We start from the raw sequence: 21,469 nt of genomic DNA, 5'->3' as shown, positions 1-21,469 counted from the left end.
ATCTTCCTCTGACTTCCGTCTCCTTCACACTCGTGTAAACCAGCAGTCCAAGTATTTATCTTATGTTTCTCTGATTTTTAAAGGAAAACAAAACTCAAAGAGTTGGAACATTCGGCACACGGACGTATAAATCTGTATTTTACTCTCTCAGTAGATGTGAAAGTCGACTCTTCCTCTTCTGTTGGAGTCGAATCAATAAGGTTTACCGTGTGACATGATTTTTCGTTATTCCTCTGTTAACTTTAACTCAGAAACAGGAAGTATATTTTTCCCCGTATCTCATCTCCGATGACAGAGTTGTGTTCTCTGTCGTTTTACAAGCTCCAACCAGATGTTGACGAGGAAAGACCTGTTACATATTTAATGGATGCTCTGCTCTCCATTTCACTTAAGTGCATCATCAGTGAGAACATCCCTTTTACCCCCCCTACACACACACACACACACACACACACACACACACACACACACACACACACACACACACACACACACACACACACACACACACACACACACACACACACACACATTAACCCTTTCAGCTCCGGCACTGATGAGAGGACAGTCCAGTACGTCATAGTGTTGACCTCCGCTCTTCACAGGAAGAAGTGACGTGTGAAAAATGGAAAAAGGGGGGAAGTTCAAACCGAGTTTACTTTCTCACCTCACAGCCGACCAACCTGAAGGTCGCTTTGTTGGGTTCACAAAGTCACAGATATTCCTCTGAGATCTAATATCCACAAACCACTCGCACTGTTTCATCATGACCCTCTAGAGTGGTAGAAGAAAGAGAATCACATCAACAGTGTAATCAAACAGGGCGAATATCTCTATATGAATGTAGATGAGAGAGTGTCAGTGTAGAGACATTCTGAGTCTCATTAGGTACGTGTCCATCCACATGTTTCTACAAGCATTTTCAATCAGCACACAATAAAATTCTGAGTGGAGACTCCTAAAATTCCCCAAAAATCTTGACGTATCGCAAAAACGTTTTTAAGCTCTACATGTACATACAGATATTTGCCCTGCTTGGTTACACTGTTGATGTAATTCTTAGTGTTACTGATGATCACGAGGAAACACTTCTCGTCTGAGGAAAAGTTCAATTAAAGCCAAAATGCGATGGAGATTTATCGTACATATGATGACGTACATGAAGCATGTGACCGCTCCGCTGAAGAGACGAAAAACAGCGACAGATTAAAACATTCTCATCATCAGATCTGATCTTCCTCACGTTAATACATGAAACAAAGGGAAGTCTACTATTTCTATCAAGTATTCTAAATTCTCTCCTAAAAATTGCATAACCGTAGTTGATGGAAACAAGCTTTCATTTCAGGCGCCAATGCTTCCCAATGCTTCAGGTCTTAAACCTGCATTCTCTCTACTGACCACCAGGGGGCGACTCCTCTGGTTGTATAGAAGTCTATGAGAAAATGACTCTACTTCTCTCTTGATTTATTACCTCAGTAAACATTGTAAGCATGAGTTCATGGTCTCAATCTCTAGTTTCAAGTCTTCTTCAATACAGCATGATGTTCATTTAGTAAATGATGGTCCATTTAGAGTCACACAGACCATAAAGCAGGGTATGCTTTAGGGGCGGGGCTACACAGTGATTGACAGGTCTCTACCAGAGACGTATACGGCGTCTCTACGTCACTCTTCCACAGTCTAAATATGGTCACTTCTGTTCATTGGTTGCAAAAAAGCCAAGATGGCCACGGTGAATTCGCCGAACTCGAAGCTTCACAACATCCGTCCACAAACGTCACTCTGACATCACGATGACCACGTCTACTTCTGTGATTCATACGCATTTGCTTTTTACTATTTACTCAAAATGTGTTAAATTTTGAGGTACATTAGGATGGAAAGCTTGTTCATAATATCAAATAAATATATTTTGACAATGCAACATAACAGGATTTTAATATTAAAGGATTTTGTCACTCCTGTTATTAGAGCTACACGGCTACAACTTCTTTTTATTGTATATTTGTTTCCATGTAGTCAAACTGGCTCCATTACAAATAAGCTGAATCATCTCTTATCTATTATTATGAATTTAAGGAAACCATCAGCAGAGGAGCTCTCAGGTGTAAATCTCCGGAGTTTTTTTTCTTCTTCTCTGCAGTGAACAATGTGACTGATGTGAGTGGAGCTTTTTTTTTAATAAAGTGTGAAAAATACCTCCAGGATGTGACTTTCACCTCCTCCGTGTTTCAAATCTCCCCTCCGCCATCAAACCCCCGAGTGGGCTCGTCGACTTTAGAATAATGGCCCATTCTTCAGCGTCTCAGGATCTGCATAGCGATCAGTGGGTTCCAGCGGTTATTTATGGCCGCTGAGGATCGTTTGTGATGTTCAGTGATACCGTGTTGATTTGAATTATGGCGTGAATGAAACAGGAAATAACCAGGGGAGATTAATGAGCCGTGTGTGTGTGTGTGTGTGTGTGTGTGTGTGTGTGTGTGTGTGTGTGTGTGTGTGTGTGTGAGTGTGTGAGTGTGTGAGTGTGTGAGTGAGTGAGAATAAAGTATGCTTTTATGTAAAGGCTCCAGTTTAAAGGTGTTTTATTTCACCACCTTTACACAATATCAGAGCGGTAATGATGCGTGTTATGAGACAAAGACGGGAATAGTTTGGATATTTAAAGGTGAACATGAGGTGAATTTTAGAGGTGATGCACTCGCATGTAAGACGTGATTAGATGTAATACATTTGCATATGTCGGGGTAAATGTTGGCTTGTTTTGTGGAGAAATTAGCTGTTTTTTTTTCGTTTTGTTTAAACGCATTCATTCTCCTGAACGTGTTCTGCCTAATAGAGTTTTATTGAGCGTGTGCGATCGACCGCCTCGCTGTATCTGAACCAGTTTAAAGTCGAATAAAGTCGGATTTAGTGTTTGTAAAGATTCGTCTCCCGTTTTGTCCTCAGAGCTCCTCGTCTGTTTTTATCCTCCCATCCGTTATTCAGACTCAATTACAGCAACTAATAAACACATTTCCTCCAGTCTCACAGCCCCTTTCACATCCTAGTATACTTAATCCTTTAACTCACTCACTCACTCACTCACTCACTCACTCACTCACACCTACACCGCTCTCTCTCTCTGACGAGTGAGGAGACGGGCAGAGATTTGAGCTGGTGACAAATTGTCTGACTCTGTTGTTGCTCTGTGACTCTTAACGTTCTGTTACCAGAAGCACCCAAAGGCTGAGTCTTATTATTGAAGAATGTATTCATGGTTTCATGGTTTCCAGATTCGGTGTTGAATAAGTTGTCTTTCATACGCGCAGCTTCTCGGATCAACTCGACCAACAAATAGAAAATGGGGCTTTAAATGAGGCGGAACAATTGACTTCTAGCTTCATTATTCTCTCACGGTGAAGAGGACATTGGTGCATGATGATGATGGTGATGATGATGATGGTGATGGTGGTGAGAGTGGTGAGAGAAGTGAAGGTGGTGATGATGGCAGTAAAACGACCAAACAGGGAGGTGTTGATGTTATTGAGCAAACACACGTGATTTATTCATCTTTTTCCTACAATGACTGATCTGCTGCTCTGTATTTATCACAAACAATATTCTGACTTTATGTTCCTCTTTGTGCTCCAACTGTCTCTCTTCTATAAAGAAAGCATGTGTATTAACTAGAATAGTATTAAATGTAATTAATATGCAGAATCTCCTTCAACCTCTCCGGGTATCGAGTATCACGATCGCACAACGTTTAACCACGACGAGCTCCAAATCCACTAAACCAGCCTGAACATGGAGACCGTCTGAAACCACTGATGAGTCTACGGAGCAGAGACGGATTGTTGTCGGACCCCGGTCAGAGCTGTAGGATGCTACGCTAGGATTGGCCAGTCTGCATTTGAGGGCGGGACTTAGCAAAGGGTCAATTGTCAGCTGATTTTATTCACCTGGTCGAGGCTGAATTTGTCAAGATTCTGGCTGTACACACATGCTCACTCACTCTCTCACTCTTGACTCTTTATACTCTCACATCCCAGTAACAATAAGAAGGCATGCGTTCACCTGGACAGTCCAGATACAGAGGTTTATTAACACACAGGTAAAGACAGGTGGGAGAGAGGGGGGGGTCAGTGTGAGGAGGGGGAGATGCAGTAAATACAGTGAAGAAGACAATAAAAAAAACAAATAACATGTCCGCCCTGATTGTCCCGTCAGTCCTGCTGTGTATTCACCACACAAAGGCGAATCTTTGCTTTGTCAGCGATTCATTTCCACATTTATTGTCTCAGACAGTGAAATAAAAAGAGCCTGAAAAAGTCCTCCTGTCTCCAACTCAACAACACAATGATTCTTCTTCTGCAGCATAAATAATTTCAGCTGCTTTTAATTTATTTATTCCCTTTTGATTTCCCGAGCTTCGTTCTGACTGACGGTAATCAAGTTCCAAGGGAGAGGAGGAGGAAGGATAGGGGAGGGAGTTCAAACCTTATCCTTTAAAACTGTTTCTATTTTTACTTGATAAAAGATCCTCTTCTTCTTCTTCTCTAGCTTGTCTACTCTAAAACGTTTCACATTGTGACAGAGCTACACTACGCAGGTTGGTTTGGCTCTAATCAACTGACTACAAAAGAAAAGAAAAACGAAACACTAAAAAGCTCTACAAAAGGAATATATCTTTTGTTTTCTCTGTCTGTACGAGACAAGAAGGCATCTGCAGCAAATGTTTATTAAAGGTACAAGCCGTGCTTAAAGGGACAGCAGCAGTCCATGCTCCATCGTTGTGGCAGGAAAAACATCCCTGACGTCCTTTAAACTTCATCTCAAACACAGTTTCCTCGCTCAGACTACGAGGCAGTATTCGCAGCTCCTTTCCCGAGTTCATAATCTTTCTATTTTTGGTTTTAAATCCTGCAGGATTTTTTATTTTTTACTTTCCTCTCCTGCGTCTTTGTCCTCTCTTTCCTGTAACTTCTCCGTGAGCACCGTCCCTACCCTCTCAGTCTGCCTGAGCCCGTCCCATCACAGTGCATTGGTTGATGGCTGTCTGTAGGGCCTAGTAGGCAAGACTTTGGGCAAACAACAATACATTATATATTTAAATGTGGTTGACATTATTCAATCTCTTCAACTTGTTCTGTTTTTATCAGGCTGTTGCAAAGAAAATATACATTTTGAAAGTCAGTATGGATTACCGGTTTGCTCAGGTCCGGTGCAGTGGAAGGTGATCCGGTGCAAGGCGCGGTGGGAGTTTTACCCGGTGCTGGGGTTAAGGGGAGGTGGTCCGGTTCTGGGGGTAGTGGGAAGTGCTCTGGTTCTAGGGGCAGTGGGAGGTGGTCTGGTGCTTAGGCCAGTGGCAGGTGGTCTAGTTCTAGGGGCAGTTGGAAGTGGTCTGGTTCTAGGGGCAGTGCGAGGTGGTGAAGAGGTAATGGAGAAGGGGAAGTGAGTGAGAGGTGATGATACTGTGTCTCTCTCTCTCTCTCTCTCTCTCTGCTATTGCAACGTGATCGGAGTGTCTGAGAACATGGACATGATGGGTTCCGCCTCCCCCGCCCTCTGTTGCGACTGGTTGTGGAGCTTTGAGTGCTGCTCTGCCCCTAGTAGTAAACCTGGACCCAAGTGTCCTCCCGTCCCTGCCCTGAGTCTGCCGTTCTGCTGCTCTCTGATCGGCTCCAGAAAGACCACATGCTTGTTGGTACTGACCTTGCGGCCCGGGCCCTCAGTGGTCGCCGGCGGGGTTGGGGTGAGGATGGAGGACTGGGCGCTCCCCGCTCCGGCCTCCTTCCCTTGGCTCGGGGTCGCCGGGGTCGGGGCTTTGCGGCAGGGAGGGCAGCGGCAGGGCGTCAGGAAGAGGTACATGAGGACCAGCACCAGGCTCACCACGCAGCCCAGCAGGGTGGTGAATGCGGTGTTGAACGGCTCGTGAAGCTCGTCGTTGTGCAGCACCACGGTCACGTTGACCTCCTGCGTCTCGTTGCGCTGCTGCTGCCGGTCCAGAGACATACACCAGTAGATGCCGGAGTCCTCCGCACGTGCCGCCACGATCTCCAAGCTGCCGTTGGCGTACATCTTTAAGGATCCGTTGTTCCCCGGCGGTGCCACGTACTCCTGATTCGGTGACACCCAGAGAAAGGTCACATGCTGTCCGGCGAGAGTGGTCAAACAGTGCAGCAGCATCGGCTTTCCCACCTTCACTGAAACACTGCTGTTCTGCTCTTTCAGCCCCTGACTCATCGCGGTCAAGTTGCATTTGTCAAAGTAGCGGCCGTGCTGGAAGAAGCGCACGGTACCTCTCTGTATCCCGTAGATCAGACAGATGTGCTCCTGTCTGAAGTCCGTCACCGAGGCAAAGCCTCTCTGGTCCCAGTGCCGGAACAGTCCGAACATGGAGCACTCGCAGACCAGGGAGTTGTTGTGAAGGTAGAGTCCTCTCTGCATTGAGATGGGTAAGTTTGTTATATCCTCCAGGGGTAGTTTGGACAGGCGGTTTGAAGACAGGTCCAGCATGGTAAGGTGAGGGTGGCTGTGCTCTTGAATGGAAAAGAAGGGGAAGTCGGTGAGGAAGTTATGACTGAGGTAGGCCTTGCGGAGGCTGCCCAGTCCGGCCAGGGCTCTGCTCTCCACTCGGGCGATACGGTTGTTGAACAGCAGCAGCTCGTACAACCCGGTCAGATCCAGGAAGTAATGCTGCTCCAAAACACTAAGCTGATTGGACGACAGGTCCAGGTGTCGGAGCAGCGTCCCAGAGGCGTTTTGAAATGCCCCGAGCTGAATAACAGTCAGCCGGTTGTGCGCTATCCGTAACGTCTCCAATCGGTTTAGTCCTTCGAAGCTGCCCACCTCTAACTGCGCGATCCAGTTGTGGCTGAGATCCAGAGTGACGACGGAGACGGGCATCTCTCGGGGCACCTGATCCAGACCCGCGGCGGTGCAGCTGAGGATGTCCGAGGCGCAGAGGCATCCGCCCGGCTGGGAGGAGCCCTCAGACGGGCAGACGGTGGCCTGGACCGGGCCCGGCTGGGGGAGCTGGAGACAAACTAACAAGACAACAACGGACCACCACGACGGCGATGCCGCTGTAACCGCTGGTGCCACCACACCCTGCGGAAAACCACCGCTCCCAGCAACATACGACATGATGCCACCAGCAGGCTGCGGGCATCAGCAGCACAGAGATCTGTTTATAGTTTTTTCTGTATTATAACTTCTTTAAACGTGCGTTTCACATCCTTCATGCTGTTCTGATTCTTCTCATTTTCATCAAGTACTTCACATTTGACATAGACAGACTCCTGACAGACTAACACATGAGAGTGTGTGCACTTGTTTTTCATGTTTCTTTACCTTGTTCCAGTCCTTTTTTACATACGCAGCTAAAGCCTCTTATACTGCAGCCAGATATGCCGGCGTAAATGTTCGAACCCCTCAGTCTCTCATCGTTTCCAAGACACGGCTTAAAGAGAGGAAGCTTATTTGCATTTAAGCTACGGGGCACCAAACACAAAGTCACTGTGATAAACGCCTCCAGCTCCAGGCGTGATCGTTTTTATTTTTGTGGAACCTGATTAATGTTGAATGAGGCGATCGCATCTGCGTCCACCTGCCAGCGTGGCGGCCATCTGGAGAGGGCAAACAAGATTTAAAAATAAATAAATAATCAAATAAAGAGAGGTGGAGACAGAGTTTGAGAGGTCCAGGTGCGCCCGCTGTAAACAAACAAAATCCCTTCTGTTGTGTGATTTGTGCTCAGCAGGGTGTCTGAAAACCAACTCTGAATGAACACAGGCAAAGTTCAGTCAGTTAACTAATCCAGTGGAAGAAAAAAGAGGAGTTGTGCTTTCAGAATCCTTTTATTTCCAGTTGGAGAAAACATTGTGCGTTCAGCTCCTCCCTCGGAGACCCGTTTAGCCCATAGCTGCACCTCCAGTACCTCCAACACGGACAGGAAGTCCTCTCCCGATCGTTGGGTCCGGAAGACTTTCTCCTCGGCTCGTCCTCCCTCTTTTGAGCTTCACGTGGACGTGAAACTCATTTTCAAAAAATAGAACGTAAACAGACCCGGTGATGTTTTTTGTATTCTCCAAACAAAAGAGGAGCCTTTTTCCGTCTCAGCTGTTCATCTCAGTCACGGTCTTTTCTACGCCAAGTCTGTTTTTTTTTTCTTCTTCTTGTTTTTTTTTTTGTGAATCACGGACCCCAGCTGTCTGCCGCCCACAGCACACGCCCCGAGTCGCCAGATCAGATTTTCAAAGAAGTCAGCATCGCGTCCGCTTCACTTCTCTTCACTCGCAGCCACTTAAAGCTCACACACACACACACACACACACACACGCACTCACACTCTGACTGTCTTTCTCCTCCGGCTGATCCGTGCAGAGACGTGTTTTTTTTTCTTCAGCAGTGGGTGGATGATAGATTTTGTATGCAGAAGAGAAATCTGTGAAACATGCAGCTGGGAGCTCTTCTTTCTCTTCTCCGAGGCTCAGAAGGAAGAAGGAAACAGATCGAAGGAGAGACGTTGTTCCTCTCCAGGTGCGTGTGTGTGTGTGTGTATATATATGTATATACACACACATGTGAGTCCAGATGTGAGTGTGCTCGAGGTCGAGCTGTGAGCTGCTTCTCGTCTCCTCACCACTCGCTGTGACTGTGAGCTGTGTGTCTGCCTCCTCTGGTGCTTTCCCAGCTCCTCCTCCTCCTCCTCCTCTTCCTCTTCCTCTCCTCCATTATAGTTTAACCCCCCACCCCACCACACACACTTTTACTCAGCACCTTCCTCGTCTTTTCTCTTTTTACTGCTCTTTTCTTGTCTATTTCTGTTTCAGGCTCTCACGTTGTTTTCATCCCCACGTCTCTCTCTCTCTCTCTCTCTCTCTCTTTATCTCTCTCTCTCTCGTTATCGCTCTCTCTCTCTCTCTTTCTCTCTCCACCCGAGGCTTATGCTGCTACAGTGTGAGGGGGATTCTGAGGGAAACCAGATCTCTGCAAACATTACGATCTAAATGTGAATAAACTTCAACGCAGACTGACATTTATTTGAAAAAAACAAACAAACTTTACATGCTTGTGCATCTAACTTGTCGTCATGACGTCACCCATTGGTTTGTCGACTGCAGTTTTGAAGCTTCGAGTTCGGCGTTTTTGCCGTCGCCATCTTGGATTTCGGCTGTCACCATGTTGTTTTGCAAACAATGAACAGGAAGTGACCATATTTGGAGTGACGTAGAGACGTCGTATACTCTGGTAGAGACCTGTCAATCACTGTGTAGCCCCGCCCTAGAGCATCCCCTGCTTTATGGTCTGTTTGACTCTAAATGGACCATCATTTACTAAATGAACATCATGCTGTATTGAAGAAGACTTGAAACTAGAGATTGAGACCATAAACTCATGTTTACAATGTTTACTGAGGTAATAAATCCAGAGAGAAGTAGTCATTTTCTCATAGACTTCTATACAACCAGAGGAGTCGCCCCCTGCTGGACACTAGAGAGAATGCAGGTTTTAAGACATGAAGCATCGGCTTCACTCTGCAGTACTTATTTTAACCCTAACCCTCCGTTTAGTCTGGTTTTATCCATCGAACACTCTTTTTTTGGACCAGCATGTCAACATGTTTATTTCTGTTTCAAAGTTTTAACATAGAGGTCTATGGGGATCGACTCGCTTTTGGAGCCTCAAGTGGCCATTTGATGAAGTGCAGTTTGGGGCACTTCTGTGTCATTTCTCAGCAGTGGAGGTGAGCACAGTTTGAGGACATTTGTTCTTGGTTTTACTCCCCAAATTATGAACTCTGAGCATTTCTTCTAATTTAGAACTTTCAACCTGAGAAGAATATTGTAAACTGGTGACAAGCCTGTTTCTAAATATTATCCATGTTTAGTGGTCTATTGCTTAAATACATGGGAATTATATTTTGACATATTCATTGTCTTTTTAAAGTAAAAGTTTAGCCTTTTATTTAATATCTCATTACTGGCTGAAACATGCAGGTTTAAACTGAGTGTTTTTAATGAGAGTATTTTCTAGCTACTTGTGCGTTTTAAATATCTCGCTGTGCCTTATTTGCATAATTATTCTTTATAACCTTTACGGAACCTTTCGTGAGGCAGTTAAAGATTCAGGAAGGAGTCTGAGTCAGCTCATCACAAGCAGGTGGAATTTATTTAAATTCTCGGTGGCAGAGCTGGAATGGCTGTATGCAGTGTCTGTGTGTGTGTGTGTGTGTGTGTGTGTGTGTGTGTGTGTGTGTATATATATATATATATATAGCGAGCACATTTCATGCAAACCTTTGAAATGTGGCAATAAAAAAAATGCAAATTTGACACGTTTACAAAAATGTGATTAGAATACATTGATGGAAACACGATCAATGTCTTTTATATGAATACCTGCAATATATTTTGCTAATTTTTGTGCGTCGGCGTGTGTCGAACGGGCTAAAAGCTGCCTTTACCTGGTCTCTGTCTCTGACTCGTTACTTGGCATCTATTTCTCTAAACAGTAGCTCTATAGCCCAAAATAAATATAGAATATAGAATAGAATATATATTAGGGCTGTTCACTTCTTTTTATTTCTGGCAATCAGAAAATCCATTGGCACGAGTTTCAGCGATCCTGGATGTCAGCCGTCACCATGATGGGTTTTTTGCAACCAATGAACTAAAGTGACCATATTTGGAGGAGTGACGTAGAAACGCTGTATACTGTACGTCTCTGGTAGAGACCTGTCAATCACAGTAAGCCCCGCCCTAAAGCATAATTTACTAAATGAACATCATGCTGTATTGAAGAAGACTTGAAACTAGAGATTGAGACCATAAACTCATGTTTACAATGTTTACTGAGGTAATAAATCAAGAGAGAAGTAGAGTCATTTTCTCATAGACTTCTATACAACCAGAGGAGTCGCCCCCTGCTGGACACTAGAGAGAATGCAGGTTTAGGACACTTGCGCATCGGCTTCACTCGTCAGAACCGGAGGTTGCCGCCTGAGTTGAACAACTTGCCATTGACGTTCATCTTGCTGACTCAGCACAGTGACACATCTTCAAAGATCGATCAATCACCTGATTAGTGAAACGATTACCTGCTGCACCGGCAACTGGAGGGAGTGATCTTCTTCAGTCGTGTGTGTGTGTGTGTGTGTTAGGAGCTGTCTTCAGTTCAGTGCTTTTCATGCTGATCTCCTGTCACAGGGGATTAAGATAACACACACACACACACACACACACACACACACACACACACACACACACACACACTTACACACACTTTCACTTTAAATAGAAAACCTCAATACCTCTATGCTGACACACACTATAGGGGTCCAGTTATTAACATGTTAGGACATCAAACACACACACTCTCTTCTACACACACACACACACACACACACACACACACACACACACACACACACTCTCCTCTACACACACACACACACACACACACACACACACACACACACACACACATATGCACTTCTTCCTTTTTAAAAGGTTCATAAGATGATTTCACTTTGTCTTTTGGGAGACGAGGTCCAGAATGTCAGAATAGGTTTAATGTCGACGTGGTTTTTACAAGTCTGACCACTTTGACATTTAATCCGTCATGCGGTTAAACAGAGAATATGTTTTGTCCCCGTCGTTTATTCAAGCGTCCATTCTTCTTCCTTTCTTTCTTTTGGTACCATTCATTCACGTCGGAGTCATTTTTCCCGTTTGGCTCGGCGTCTAATGAGCCGTGTCAATCCAAACATTTTGCCCTTTTGTCGGGTGGTAATTAAAAACGGAACACAATGGACTCAAAAACACAGCCGGTGACATTTCCCAGCGCGATGGCTGTGACTCACTCTGACTTCTTCCTATCAATGGATTCTATCACAAGATGTTTAATCCCGAGGTAGAGGAGGAGCGTGTGAAGATCGGCCGCTGTAGTGAAAAGGTCGGAGTGGATTTCGGTGGGAAATGTCACCGGTGTTTCCTCACCGGTTCCTCCTGTGACGGACAGCGATGACCTATCAGTCGCAGATATCTGCTGTTCACGAGCCACCTGTTGTCTTCATGTTTCACTCTCTCCTGTAATAAGGATTATGTTAACAAGAGATGCCTCCAAAATAAGAATGAAATTATCCTGACTTCATTTCGTCAATCTTTCAAATAGTTTAATTTGTTTTCCAGTCCATAAAAGACCCTCGATCATTATTGAAACTGTAAGTATTGAGTTAGTCTCTCAGTGGTGAGATTGAAGAGGTTTTAAACGGTTTATTGTGAAACAGGAAGGATCTTCTGGTTGAGTTTAAATAAATAACATCTATTTGTGAAGAGGACCTTCTCCGAGCTGAAAGGATGAAATACCTCTCAGACATGAAGCTTCTGTCTGGACTCAGTCGAGCTTCGGTGGCGACAGATTACAAACTCTTGACGGAATGATTTCAAATAAAAGAGGAGCTAGTTATCGCTGTTTTTCTAAGCCCCGCCCCTCTTTGTTTCTCTCGAAATAGCACCTGTCAATCATCCCTCCTCACATATACAGTTCACCATCATGCTGGTAAAATATATTAATATACGAAGAAACATCATTCAGGACGGCGTCAAGTATTGTTTCAGCGACTTGTTTTATTCACAAGTGTAGAAGTTTAATCTACATTATAAACTAAATTATATATTTTTTTAATTTAAAATCCAAATCTGTGAGTTAACTTGTAACAGCTGTCAGATGAATGTAGGAGAGAGAGAGAGAGAGAGAGAGAGAGATGTGTCTGTGGAAAAGACCCGCTATAAAAGACTGATGCTCAGGAGTTGGATTGAGTGGCGCCGCAGGGGGGGGGGAAACAAAGGGGGAGGTGTAGGGAAGAGAAAAGGATGGAGGGTGGAGGAGAGAGGGAAGGAGGAGAGGGGGTAGGTGGGGATAGGGGAGGAGAGAGAGGAGGGATGGGAGATGGAGCAAGGAGAGAGGGGAGGTGGGGGGTGTAGGGAGGTGAGAGGAGACAGATTTATAGAAGATGAGGTTCTCATCACGTCTGATGTGTGAGATCTTGTTTTTCTCTGATTGTGTGAAAACAGGAAACAAAACAGGATTTCTTCGATTTTCTTCTTCCAGGAATAAATCCATAAAGTGTTGAGATGTTGTTCTAGTGCTCAGATTTGTGCTGCTCATCTCTGCGTCACGTTTACTCACTGAAACATCTCTTCTTCCTGTCTGACTTTTGGGTTTTCTGTTTCCGTTTTCCGCGTTTGACCTCATTTACCCCGAGTCACTTCCTGTGTCTCCGGCCAATCAGAGAGCTGATCTGAATGCAGTAAGAACTCGTTCCTTTAGTGTGGAGCAACATGATTAATATAAATCAGATTTTTCACCGTCACAGTAAATCCGTTGAAAATGACAGAAAACCTGTGAAGGAAAAGATCTTATGAGAGTTTAAACCAGAGCACATTTTCTGTTCCAGTGTATTTTCAGCTGATTTTAATTTCCTCCAAAACTGTCCAGTAAAATAGTTTCAAATCTTACGTGATCATAGTCGGGACTCCACTGAACATTTCAGCAAACCTGTGAAGGAAAGACGATCATGACACTTCAAATCGTCAATGTTTTAAAATGTAAAGTGAGCCGACTTTCCCTTTAATTTCCTCAAAAACTGTACTGTACTTTTAATTTTACATTATTAATAATAATTAATAATACTTTATTGAGGTAATGAAAGTCTTTCTTTAACCTTTTTTTTTTTGTCTGCTTCGAGTACCGTAACAGCACAAATAGATGTGCATCAAAATCCCCCAAAACCTGTGACCATGACGTCATTGATGTGTTTCTAGTCTCTGATAATGTTACATTGAACAACCAATCAGAGGAGAGCTAGTAACGTTAGCAGCACCGCTAACGGCTAACCAACGGAGGTTCACTTCAGTTACATTATGATGCCTTCAGGCTCTGCTCAGTGAACACGAGTACTGGCTGAAGGTAAATTATAACGTTATCGTGATGTGTTCACATGTAATCTGTAAAGTGTAGCTTGCAGCTTTAGTACCAGCTGCTATAATCAAACAACAAAGGGATCAATGATCAGTAATTAGTATCGGCCCTGATCCGATCCACCCTCGTGTTTGTGTTGCTTAACTCTTCTTCTGGTGTTTAAAATGACAGCCGTGTCCTCTCTCTTCTTCTTCTTCTTCAGGATATCTCGGGCGTCCTCCGTGCTGCTCTCTGACCCCTGTTTCCAGCTCCACTCCATCCAGCACCTGTTAGGAGAGGGGGGGGGGGACTCCTCCGGCTCCACGGCCGCCGTCACCTCCACCGTCACCTCCACCGTCACCTCCACCGTCACCTCCACCGCCCGTCCAGTGATCGGGTCCCTGGGGTCGAGCGTGGCCCCCGTGGCCCCTGTGATCCCTTCGGCCGCCGCCGCCGCCAACGCAGGGTCCTCGGAGCGCAAGCACTTCTCCCTCCACGCATGTGAGTGATCACACATCAAAGGGATTCCAGATGCTTTAAAGTATCGTGTGGAGTCACTTGAGTCGGTTTAAAGAGCTGAACAGAAGTGAGACCTCTGTAGCTCGCTGCTCATCTCTGCTGCACCTACACTAGCCAGCTATACTAGCATTACACACCGGGAGGAGAGAGGTGTAGGAGGGAGGAGGTGTAGGGAGGAGGGAGGAGGTGTAGAGAGGAGGGAGGAGGTGTAGGGAGGAGAGAGGAGGTGTAGGAAGGAGAGAGGTGGTGTAGGGAGGAGGTGTAGGGAGGAGAGAGGTGGTGTAGGGAGGAGGGAGGAGGTGTAGGGAGGAGAGAGAGGAGGTGTAGGAAGGAGAGAGGTGGTGTAGGGCGGAGGTGTAGGGAGGAGAGAGGAGGTGTAGAGAGGAGGGAGGAGGTGTAGAGAGGAGGTGTAGGGAAGAGAGGAGGTGTAGGGAGGAGAGAGGAGGTGTAGGGAGGAGGGAGAAGGTGTAGGAAGGAGAGAGGTGGTGTAGGGAGGAGGTGTAGGGAGGAGAGAGGTGGTGTAGAGAGGAGAGAGGAGGTGTAGAGAGGAGAGAGGAGGTGTAGAGAGGAGAGAGGTGGTGTAGGGAGGAGAGGGGTGGTGTAGGGAGGAGAGAGGTGGTGTAGGGAGGAGAGAGGTGTAGGGAGGAGGGAGGAGGTGTAGGGTGGAAGGAGAGAGGTGGTGTAGGGAGGAGAGAGGAGGTGTAGAGAGGAGGAGAAAGGAGGTGTAGGGAGGAGAGAGGTGTAGGGAGGAGGGAGGAGGTGTAGGGAGGAAGGAGAGAGGTGGTGTAGGGAGGAGAGAGGAGGTGGAGGGAGGAGGTGGAGAGAGGAGGTGGAGAGAGGAGAGAGGAGGTGTAGAGAGGAGAGAGGTGGTGTAGGGAGGAGAGAGGAGGTGTAGAGAGGAGGAGAAAGGAGGTGTAGGGAGGAGAGAGGTGTAGGGAGGAGGGAGGAGGTGTAGCGAGGAAGGAGAGAGGTGGTGTAGGGAGGAGAGAGGAGGTGGAGGGAGGAGGTGGAGAGAGGAGGTGTAGGAAGGAGAGAGGTGGTGTAGGGAGGAGAGAGGAGGTGTAGGGAGGAGAGAGGTGGTGTAGGGAGGAGAGAGGAGGTGTAGGGAGGAGGTGTAGGGAGGAGAGGAATGTACACGTCCTACGTCCGTACAGGAGAGATCACACATGAGGCTCAAATGAAACGTGATGTTCTGATATTTCATAGAACAGTTATAATGAATAGAGACGTTCTGCTGCTTCACTCATGAAGAACCAGGAGCTCCTGATTCATCTTCAGGTGACTCTGTCGCTCTGCAGACGCGTCTCTGGATTCTCTTGTTGATATAAATCAGAATAAAACAAAACGACGAGGCCTCAGCTGTCACCATGGGGACGCAAGGCCGTTTCCATGGCCACCTTGGGTTTGCATTACCTGGAGAGGTGTGTGTGTGTGTGTGTGTGTGTGTGTGTGTGTGTGTGTGTGTGTGTGTGTGTGTGTGTGTGTGTGTGTGTGTGTGTGTGTGTGTGTGTGTGTGTGTGTGTGTGTGTGTGTGTGCACGTGTGCGTGTGGTATTTCTATTTTATGTCAGAATATGCTTCTAGTCGGAGGCAAATATTTAACATTACTACATTTATTTATTATTATTATAGTAACTAGTAAATAAACAACTCTTTTTTTTATTTATGAAATAAAAACGTATATAATAATATAAACAATGAGCTCTACTAAGCTTTAGTAATAGAAGTCAATAATATAATAATATAACGCTGTTATCTCTGTACTTTATACACTTTTAATACTATTTTGCTGATAATACTTCATAATGATATTAGTAATAATTATTAATATTATTATTCATTTCATACATTACTTTTCAAAAGAGATGACAAATTGTGATTTTAGTTTTATCGTATTTCAACAGAAGTCACATTTTGAATCCATAACTTTCAGTGTTTAAGCTGCTGGTGGTTGTTCTACCTGAACTCACTCTCTCTCTTTCTCTCTCTCTTCTCTCTCTCTCTCTCTCTTTCTCTCTCTGTCTCTCTCTCTTCTCTTCTCTCTCTCTCTCTCTTTCTCTCTCTCTCTCTCTCTCCTCTCTTCAAACGGTGATTGACACTTTAGCTTCAGAGTTGAAGTTATTTTGGTCTTTGCATATGTTTCTGCACTATTTTTGGTATCTGGTGTGTTTGTCTTTTGGTCTATTTTAGTTCAGCCTCTTTAACTCTTGTGTCGTTACTTTTGGACCGACAGCGTGTTCTTACATTTTAATTCTCCTCTTTTTGTGCAGGGAATAAAATGAACAATGATTATTTGCGTCTCTCAAAAGAGACAAACTCAGACTCGAGGCTGGATTTGTTGTTATTAGAGTTGTTTCAATTGTAAACTGCACAACTAGACGATGAAATGTAAATAACGGGGGTAAAAATGATGCAGTGCAGACATGGAGCTCTTGCTGTTGAATGAGGAGGAAGGAAAGATGATATAGTTCATGGAAATTAACTATCGCTAATAACAACATCTACCGGCATCAAAACAGGAAGTCAGCGGTAAGGTAGTAGAGCCCGCCTCTCGCTCGATTTGATTGGCTGCCTCGATCAATTGGGAATTTGATGAGCGGTGCGACTCCGGCCCCAAAGTTTGTTTTTCTTCCAAAATTCAGACCGTTGTTTGACCACTTCGGAGCTTCCGTACATGAAAGAAGTCATCGTCTTTATTATCCGTTTGATGAGCTGATTCACTTCACACACGGCACGAAGCACTTAGCGACAAACAAAGGAACAATTACAGAGCTGCTGAAATTTCGAGATCGTGGCAGTCGACTGCAGAACGGTTTGGATTCGGGGAAACCAACGACGTACGGAAAGATCTTGTCGTTCCTTCATTTGCCCCTTTTAGAGCCATCGCTCTCCATCCATGTGTGTATTTTCGCCAAGACTATTTCCATCGGATGACGGATTAAAAACAAACAAACAATAGAAACTTGACGTGCAAAAGCCTTTTTATTTGTAATGTTTCTGCTCACTGCCAATGAGCAAACATCGTCCAGCGTTAAACGTGATGTGACTCATATGTCTGTTATTGTTTCTATGAAGAAAGACCGACTCTGCTCCGTGACAGAATGTCAGAATACTGACACACAACGGGACGGAGTCCTTTCATTAGTGTGTGTGTGTGTGTGTGTGTGTGTGTGTGTGTGTGTGTGTGTGTGTGTGTGTGTGTGTGTGTGTGTGTGTGTGTGTGTGTGTGTTGAAGCACTCAAATCCCTGCAGCCCTGAATGTATTATTGTATTATGGATGAGACTCTCTTGTGTAGTAGAAGCACCGTGTTTCTTCTAGAAGACAAAGACGGGACACAGAGAATGAGAAAACAACCATTTTTTATTTTCCTACGGAGTGTGCAGAAGGTTTATTCACCGAAATAAAAGCTACAAATCGAGAAACTGTCGGCTCTCGTCTTCGGGTTTGGAGAGTTTTTTTTGTTGCGTTGCTGTTGCTTGTAGTACATTTACTGAAGAACCGTACTGATGACATTTCAGAGGAGAACATTTTACCTTTCGCTCCACTACATTTATTTGATGTGTAGTTAATAGTTACTTTTTAAATTTAGATTGTACATCAATAAACATTCTATAATCCAACACACTCTAGAACATTTCCTAGAATATTATTGAGCAATAGTTCTCCACCTTACCGTAAAAATATTTAAACAAATAATATCTGTGCTTGTAATTAAAGATGTATAAGAGAAGAAGTGCCAGAGAGACCGGACCCAGCGATGGCTGAGAGCAGCGCATGTCCTCTCCTAATCAGACTAACAGAGGAGTTTATGAGTGGGAGTCAATGTTAATGGCTGGACGTTCGTAGCGTGAGAAAACGGATGACCTTTATACACAAACACCCTAAAGCGTACTCTGCTTTATGGTCTGTTTGACTCTAATGGACCATAATGTACTAAATGAACATCATGCTGTGTTGAAGAAGACTTGAAACTAGAGGTTGAGACCATGAACTCATGTTTACAATGTTTACTGAGGTAATAAATCAAGAGAGAAGTAGTCATTTTCTCATAGACTTCTATACAACCAGAGGAGTCGCCCCCTGGTGGACATTAGAGAGAATGCAGGTTTAAGACACTTCCACATCGGCTTCACTCTGCAGTACTTATTTCCCCTCTGTTAAGTCTGGTTTTATCCATCTAACACGCCTCCCTTTTGTCTCCCGGCACCATAATCCTCTGAATATCATATGCAGCGATTGTAATCTCTCACTGCAGATCAACTTGGCAACTGTCCAACGAGCCCATATCACAGACCGAGGTGCTACCACTCCCACAGTGAAAGACGATCGGTCTGATGAGGGGTTATAGGGGGGAGTAAATGGAAAGACAAATCGAAAGCCATCAAGTGAGAGGGTGAATGTGGAGAGAAGGAAAGGAGGGAGGAAGACTAACAGAAGAACACCAGCTCTGTTTGGTGACCGCATGTTTCAGACGGTTATTTTCACCACTTAGGGAATTATGACGTGAAGACATGAAAAGAAGCAAAAATACTATTCGATATTCACTGACAACTATTTGACTAATAACGCCGGCACTTTGACTTTGTTTGGCGGGTTTTTAATATATATGGGTTAATTGAATTATAAGCCGTCGCTATTGATGGTGGATTGTTTGTCTCCAGTTCTGACGAGTGAAGCCGATGCTTCATGTGTTAAACCTGCATTCTCTCTACTGACCAGCAGGGGGCGACTCCTCTGGTTGTATAGAAGTCTATGAGAAAATGACTCTACTTCTCTCTTGATTTATTACCTCAGTAAACATTGTAAACATGAGTTTATGGTCTCAATCTCTAGTTTCAAGTCTTCTTCAATACAGCATGATGTTCATTTAGTAAATGATGGTCCATTTAGAGTCAAACAGACCATAAAGCAGGGGATGCTTTAGGGGCGGGGCTTACTGTGATTGACAGGTCTCTACCAGAGACGTATACGGCGTCTCTATGTCACTCCTCCTCACTCCAGATATGATCACTTCTCTTGTGGTTCACGGCTGATTGCTTTGCCTCCGCAAGTGCTGCTTCAAGGGTCGTTGAGAACCGCTCACGTCCACGGAGCCCTGAGCCGAATCATCTTCATCAAACTAGTACAGATTTAGAAACCGACTATTTTTTAAATATACACAGTGGTATCCTAATCGAAATGGCTGTTTTTACAATGACTATATAAGTGGTCAGAAGCTAACCTGACTTCTAAAGGTTAAACATTTTGTTGGGATGTTGGTTGACGAGCCTTCAGAGCAGCTCTACTGTAACCTCTTTACATTCTGTTCATTCTGTGATTCAATGATAACATTTTGATGTTTTCCATCTTCACCATCTAGGTTTAGCCTGCTAGCACGCTAACATTAGCACTAAGCAGAGTGCAGGCCGAGGAGAACTTCCATTAGTTCTGCTCATAAATCAAAGTATTGCGGACTTTAAAATGTTGACCTGATGAATGGTCAGTTGTTCCAGCTCCCTGCCTTCAATCAGGGAGGTTAAGCGGGTCCTTCGGACTCCAACACTGACCTCGGTGTCCAGCAGGGAGAATTGGCAATCACACCCCCCCCCCCCCCCCACCACCACCATCCTCCGCGCCTGCTTCCTCCATTTAGGGCACAAAGTGGGTTCTTTATCGTGGCCGTTTCACTTCCTGTTCTTACACCAGCTGAGGTTATCATCTCTGTTGGTGTCTCAGAGACTAAGTGGTTGCTCCGTGCTCTCCGGTGTGATTGTAGAAAATAGGTCTCGCTGCACTATGACGAAGCTTCTCTGATCAGAATGGGATACCGCTCATGAACTAAATAACGATTGTTGGATTATTTGCTTTGTTTTGTAGAAGTCAGAGATCACATATGATCACACGTTCCTGTTGTTACCTCTCCAGCTCACGCATTAAAAATGTAATATAATTATGTTTTTATGCTCTTGCACTTTGTTTTAGTGTAATGCACCAATCACCGCGACACATCCTTTGTATTTGCAAACATACTTTAAAATAAACTGTTTCCAATTCCGATGATGAAGTTTGTCTTTTAGGACATTTTAATATATCATTTTCCCCAAAACATACTTTCACAAAAATTCATAAACTCTCGGTACAGAGGCTGCAGCTAATAAATGAACCAGGTAATTAAAAAAGGGCCATAATACCATTAGAAATACAATAGAGGACAATGAATGAGTAGATGAATGTTTGTACTTGCTACAAACGTTATTAATCTATTTACTCAAACAAACAAAAAGAAACAAAACATTTATATTTCTAAAGACCAAATGCCACCTTCTCTTGAGCTAATATCTCCAGAAAAGGTACTTAATGATTACTAATGAAGCTAATGATTACTAATGAAGCTAATGAATACTAATGAAGGTAATGAATACTAATGAATACTATTTTGAAAACTTGACATAAAGATGGAAAACCTTTTTTAATGAATTAACTTGTTTTGAGAAGTTAAATTTGTCTATTTTTGCTCCTAATTATTCTTCCTTTTATTTAAATAGTTCAAACGTTATATTCATATTTCATATAGTTTGTGTCTCCCGCTGTAGTTCGTTGAATCCAGAAGGTGAACAATTGTCAGAAATAGCTTTTATGTTGTATTTCTTTTATTTGTTTTCCTTTTTTAAATAACTTCTCATCTGCATCTATAGAATCTATTATTTTATATCATAAATTAAAACATTCAGAAAGAATGAATCTGTTTCGTTCTCAGTCGACGTGAATCTCATCAACTCATGTTCAGCTCATGTTTGTGGTTTGAAGTATGAAAAACATTTCATTTAAATTTCATTTGAATCCATTACCGTGAACAAACCGTGTCCTTATTATAACAGTTTGAAACATTCAGGAATCTATTCATTCTACTCTGTTGCACGACGTCTGTTTTGGATTTGTTGTGTCAGTCGTTCATGTCGCCAAATATTTAATTACAACGTCCACAGTTCGTGGTCTTATCTTGAGCTGCAGTAAGTGATGA

The 21,469-nt window shown here is 44.1% G+C and overlaps 2 protein-coding genes across 2 annotated transcripts in view; one reads left to right on the top strand and one right to left on the bottom strand.

Annotated features, from left to right (window-relative positions):
* rnf123 (ring finger protein 123) overlaps positions 1-21,469 on the top strand; it is a 100,191-nt gene that overhangs the window by 56,881 nt on the left and 21,841 nt on the right. The window contains exon 37 of the mRNA XM_079156478.1: positions 14,174-14,451. Within this exon, the coding sequence (XP_079012604.1) occupies positions 14,174-14,451 (278 nt within the window). The remainder of the gene's footprint in view (positions 1-14,173; positions 14,452-21,469) is intronic.
* amigo3 (adhesion molecule with Ig-like domain 3) lies at positions 5,488-7,131 on the bottom strand (the record flags this gene model as incomplete). Its single annotated transcript, XM_079156858.1, has 1 exon — positions 5,488-7,131. One exon carries the CDS (start codon positions 7,129-7,131, stop codon positions 5,488-5,490), a length of 1,644 nt encoding a protein of 547 aa, XP_079012984.1.

This window comes from Pholis gunnellus (genome assembly GCF_910591455.1).
Source record: "Pholis gunnellus genome assembly, chromosome: 3".
Taxonomy (NCBI): domain Eukaryota; kingdom Metazoa; phylum Chordata; class Actinopteri; order Perciformes; family Pholidae; genus Pholis; species Pholis gunnellus.
This window is presented reverse-complemented; position numbering and strand designations above follow the sequence as displayed.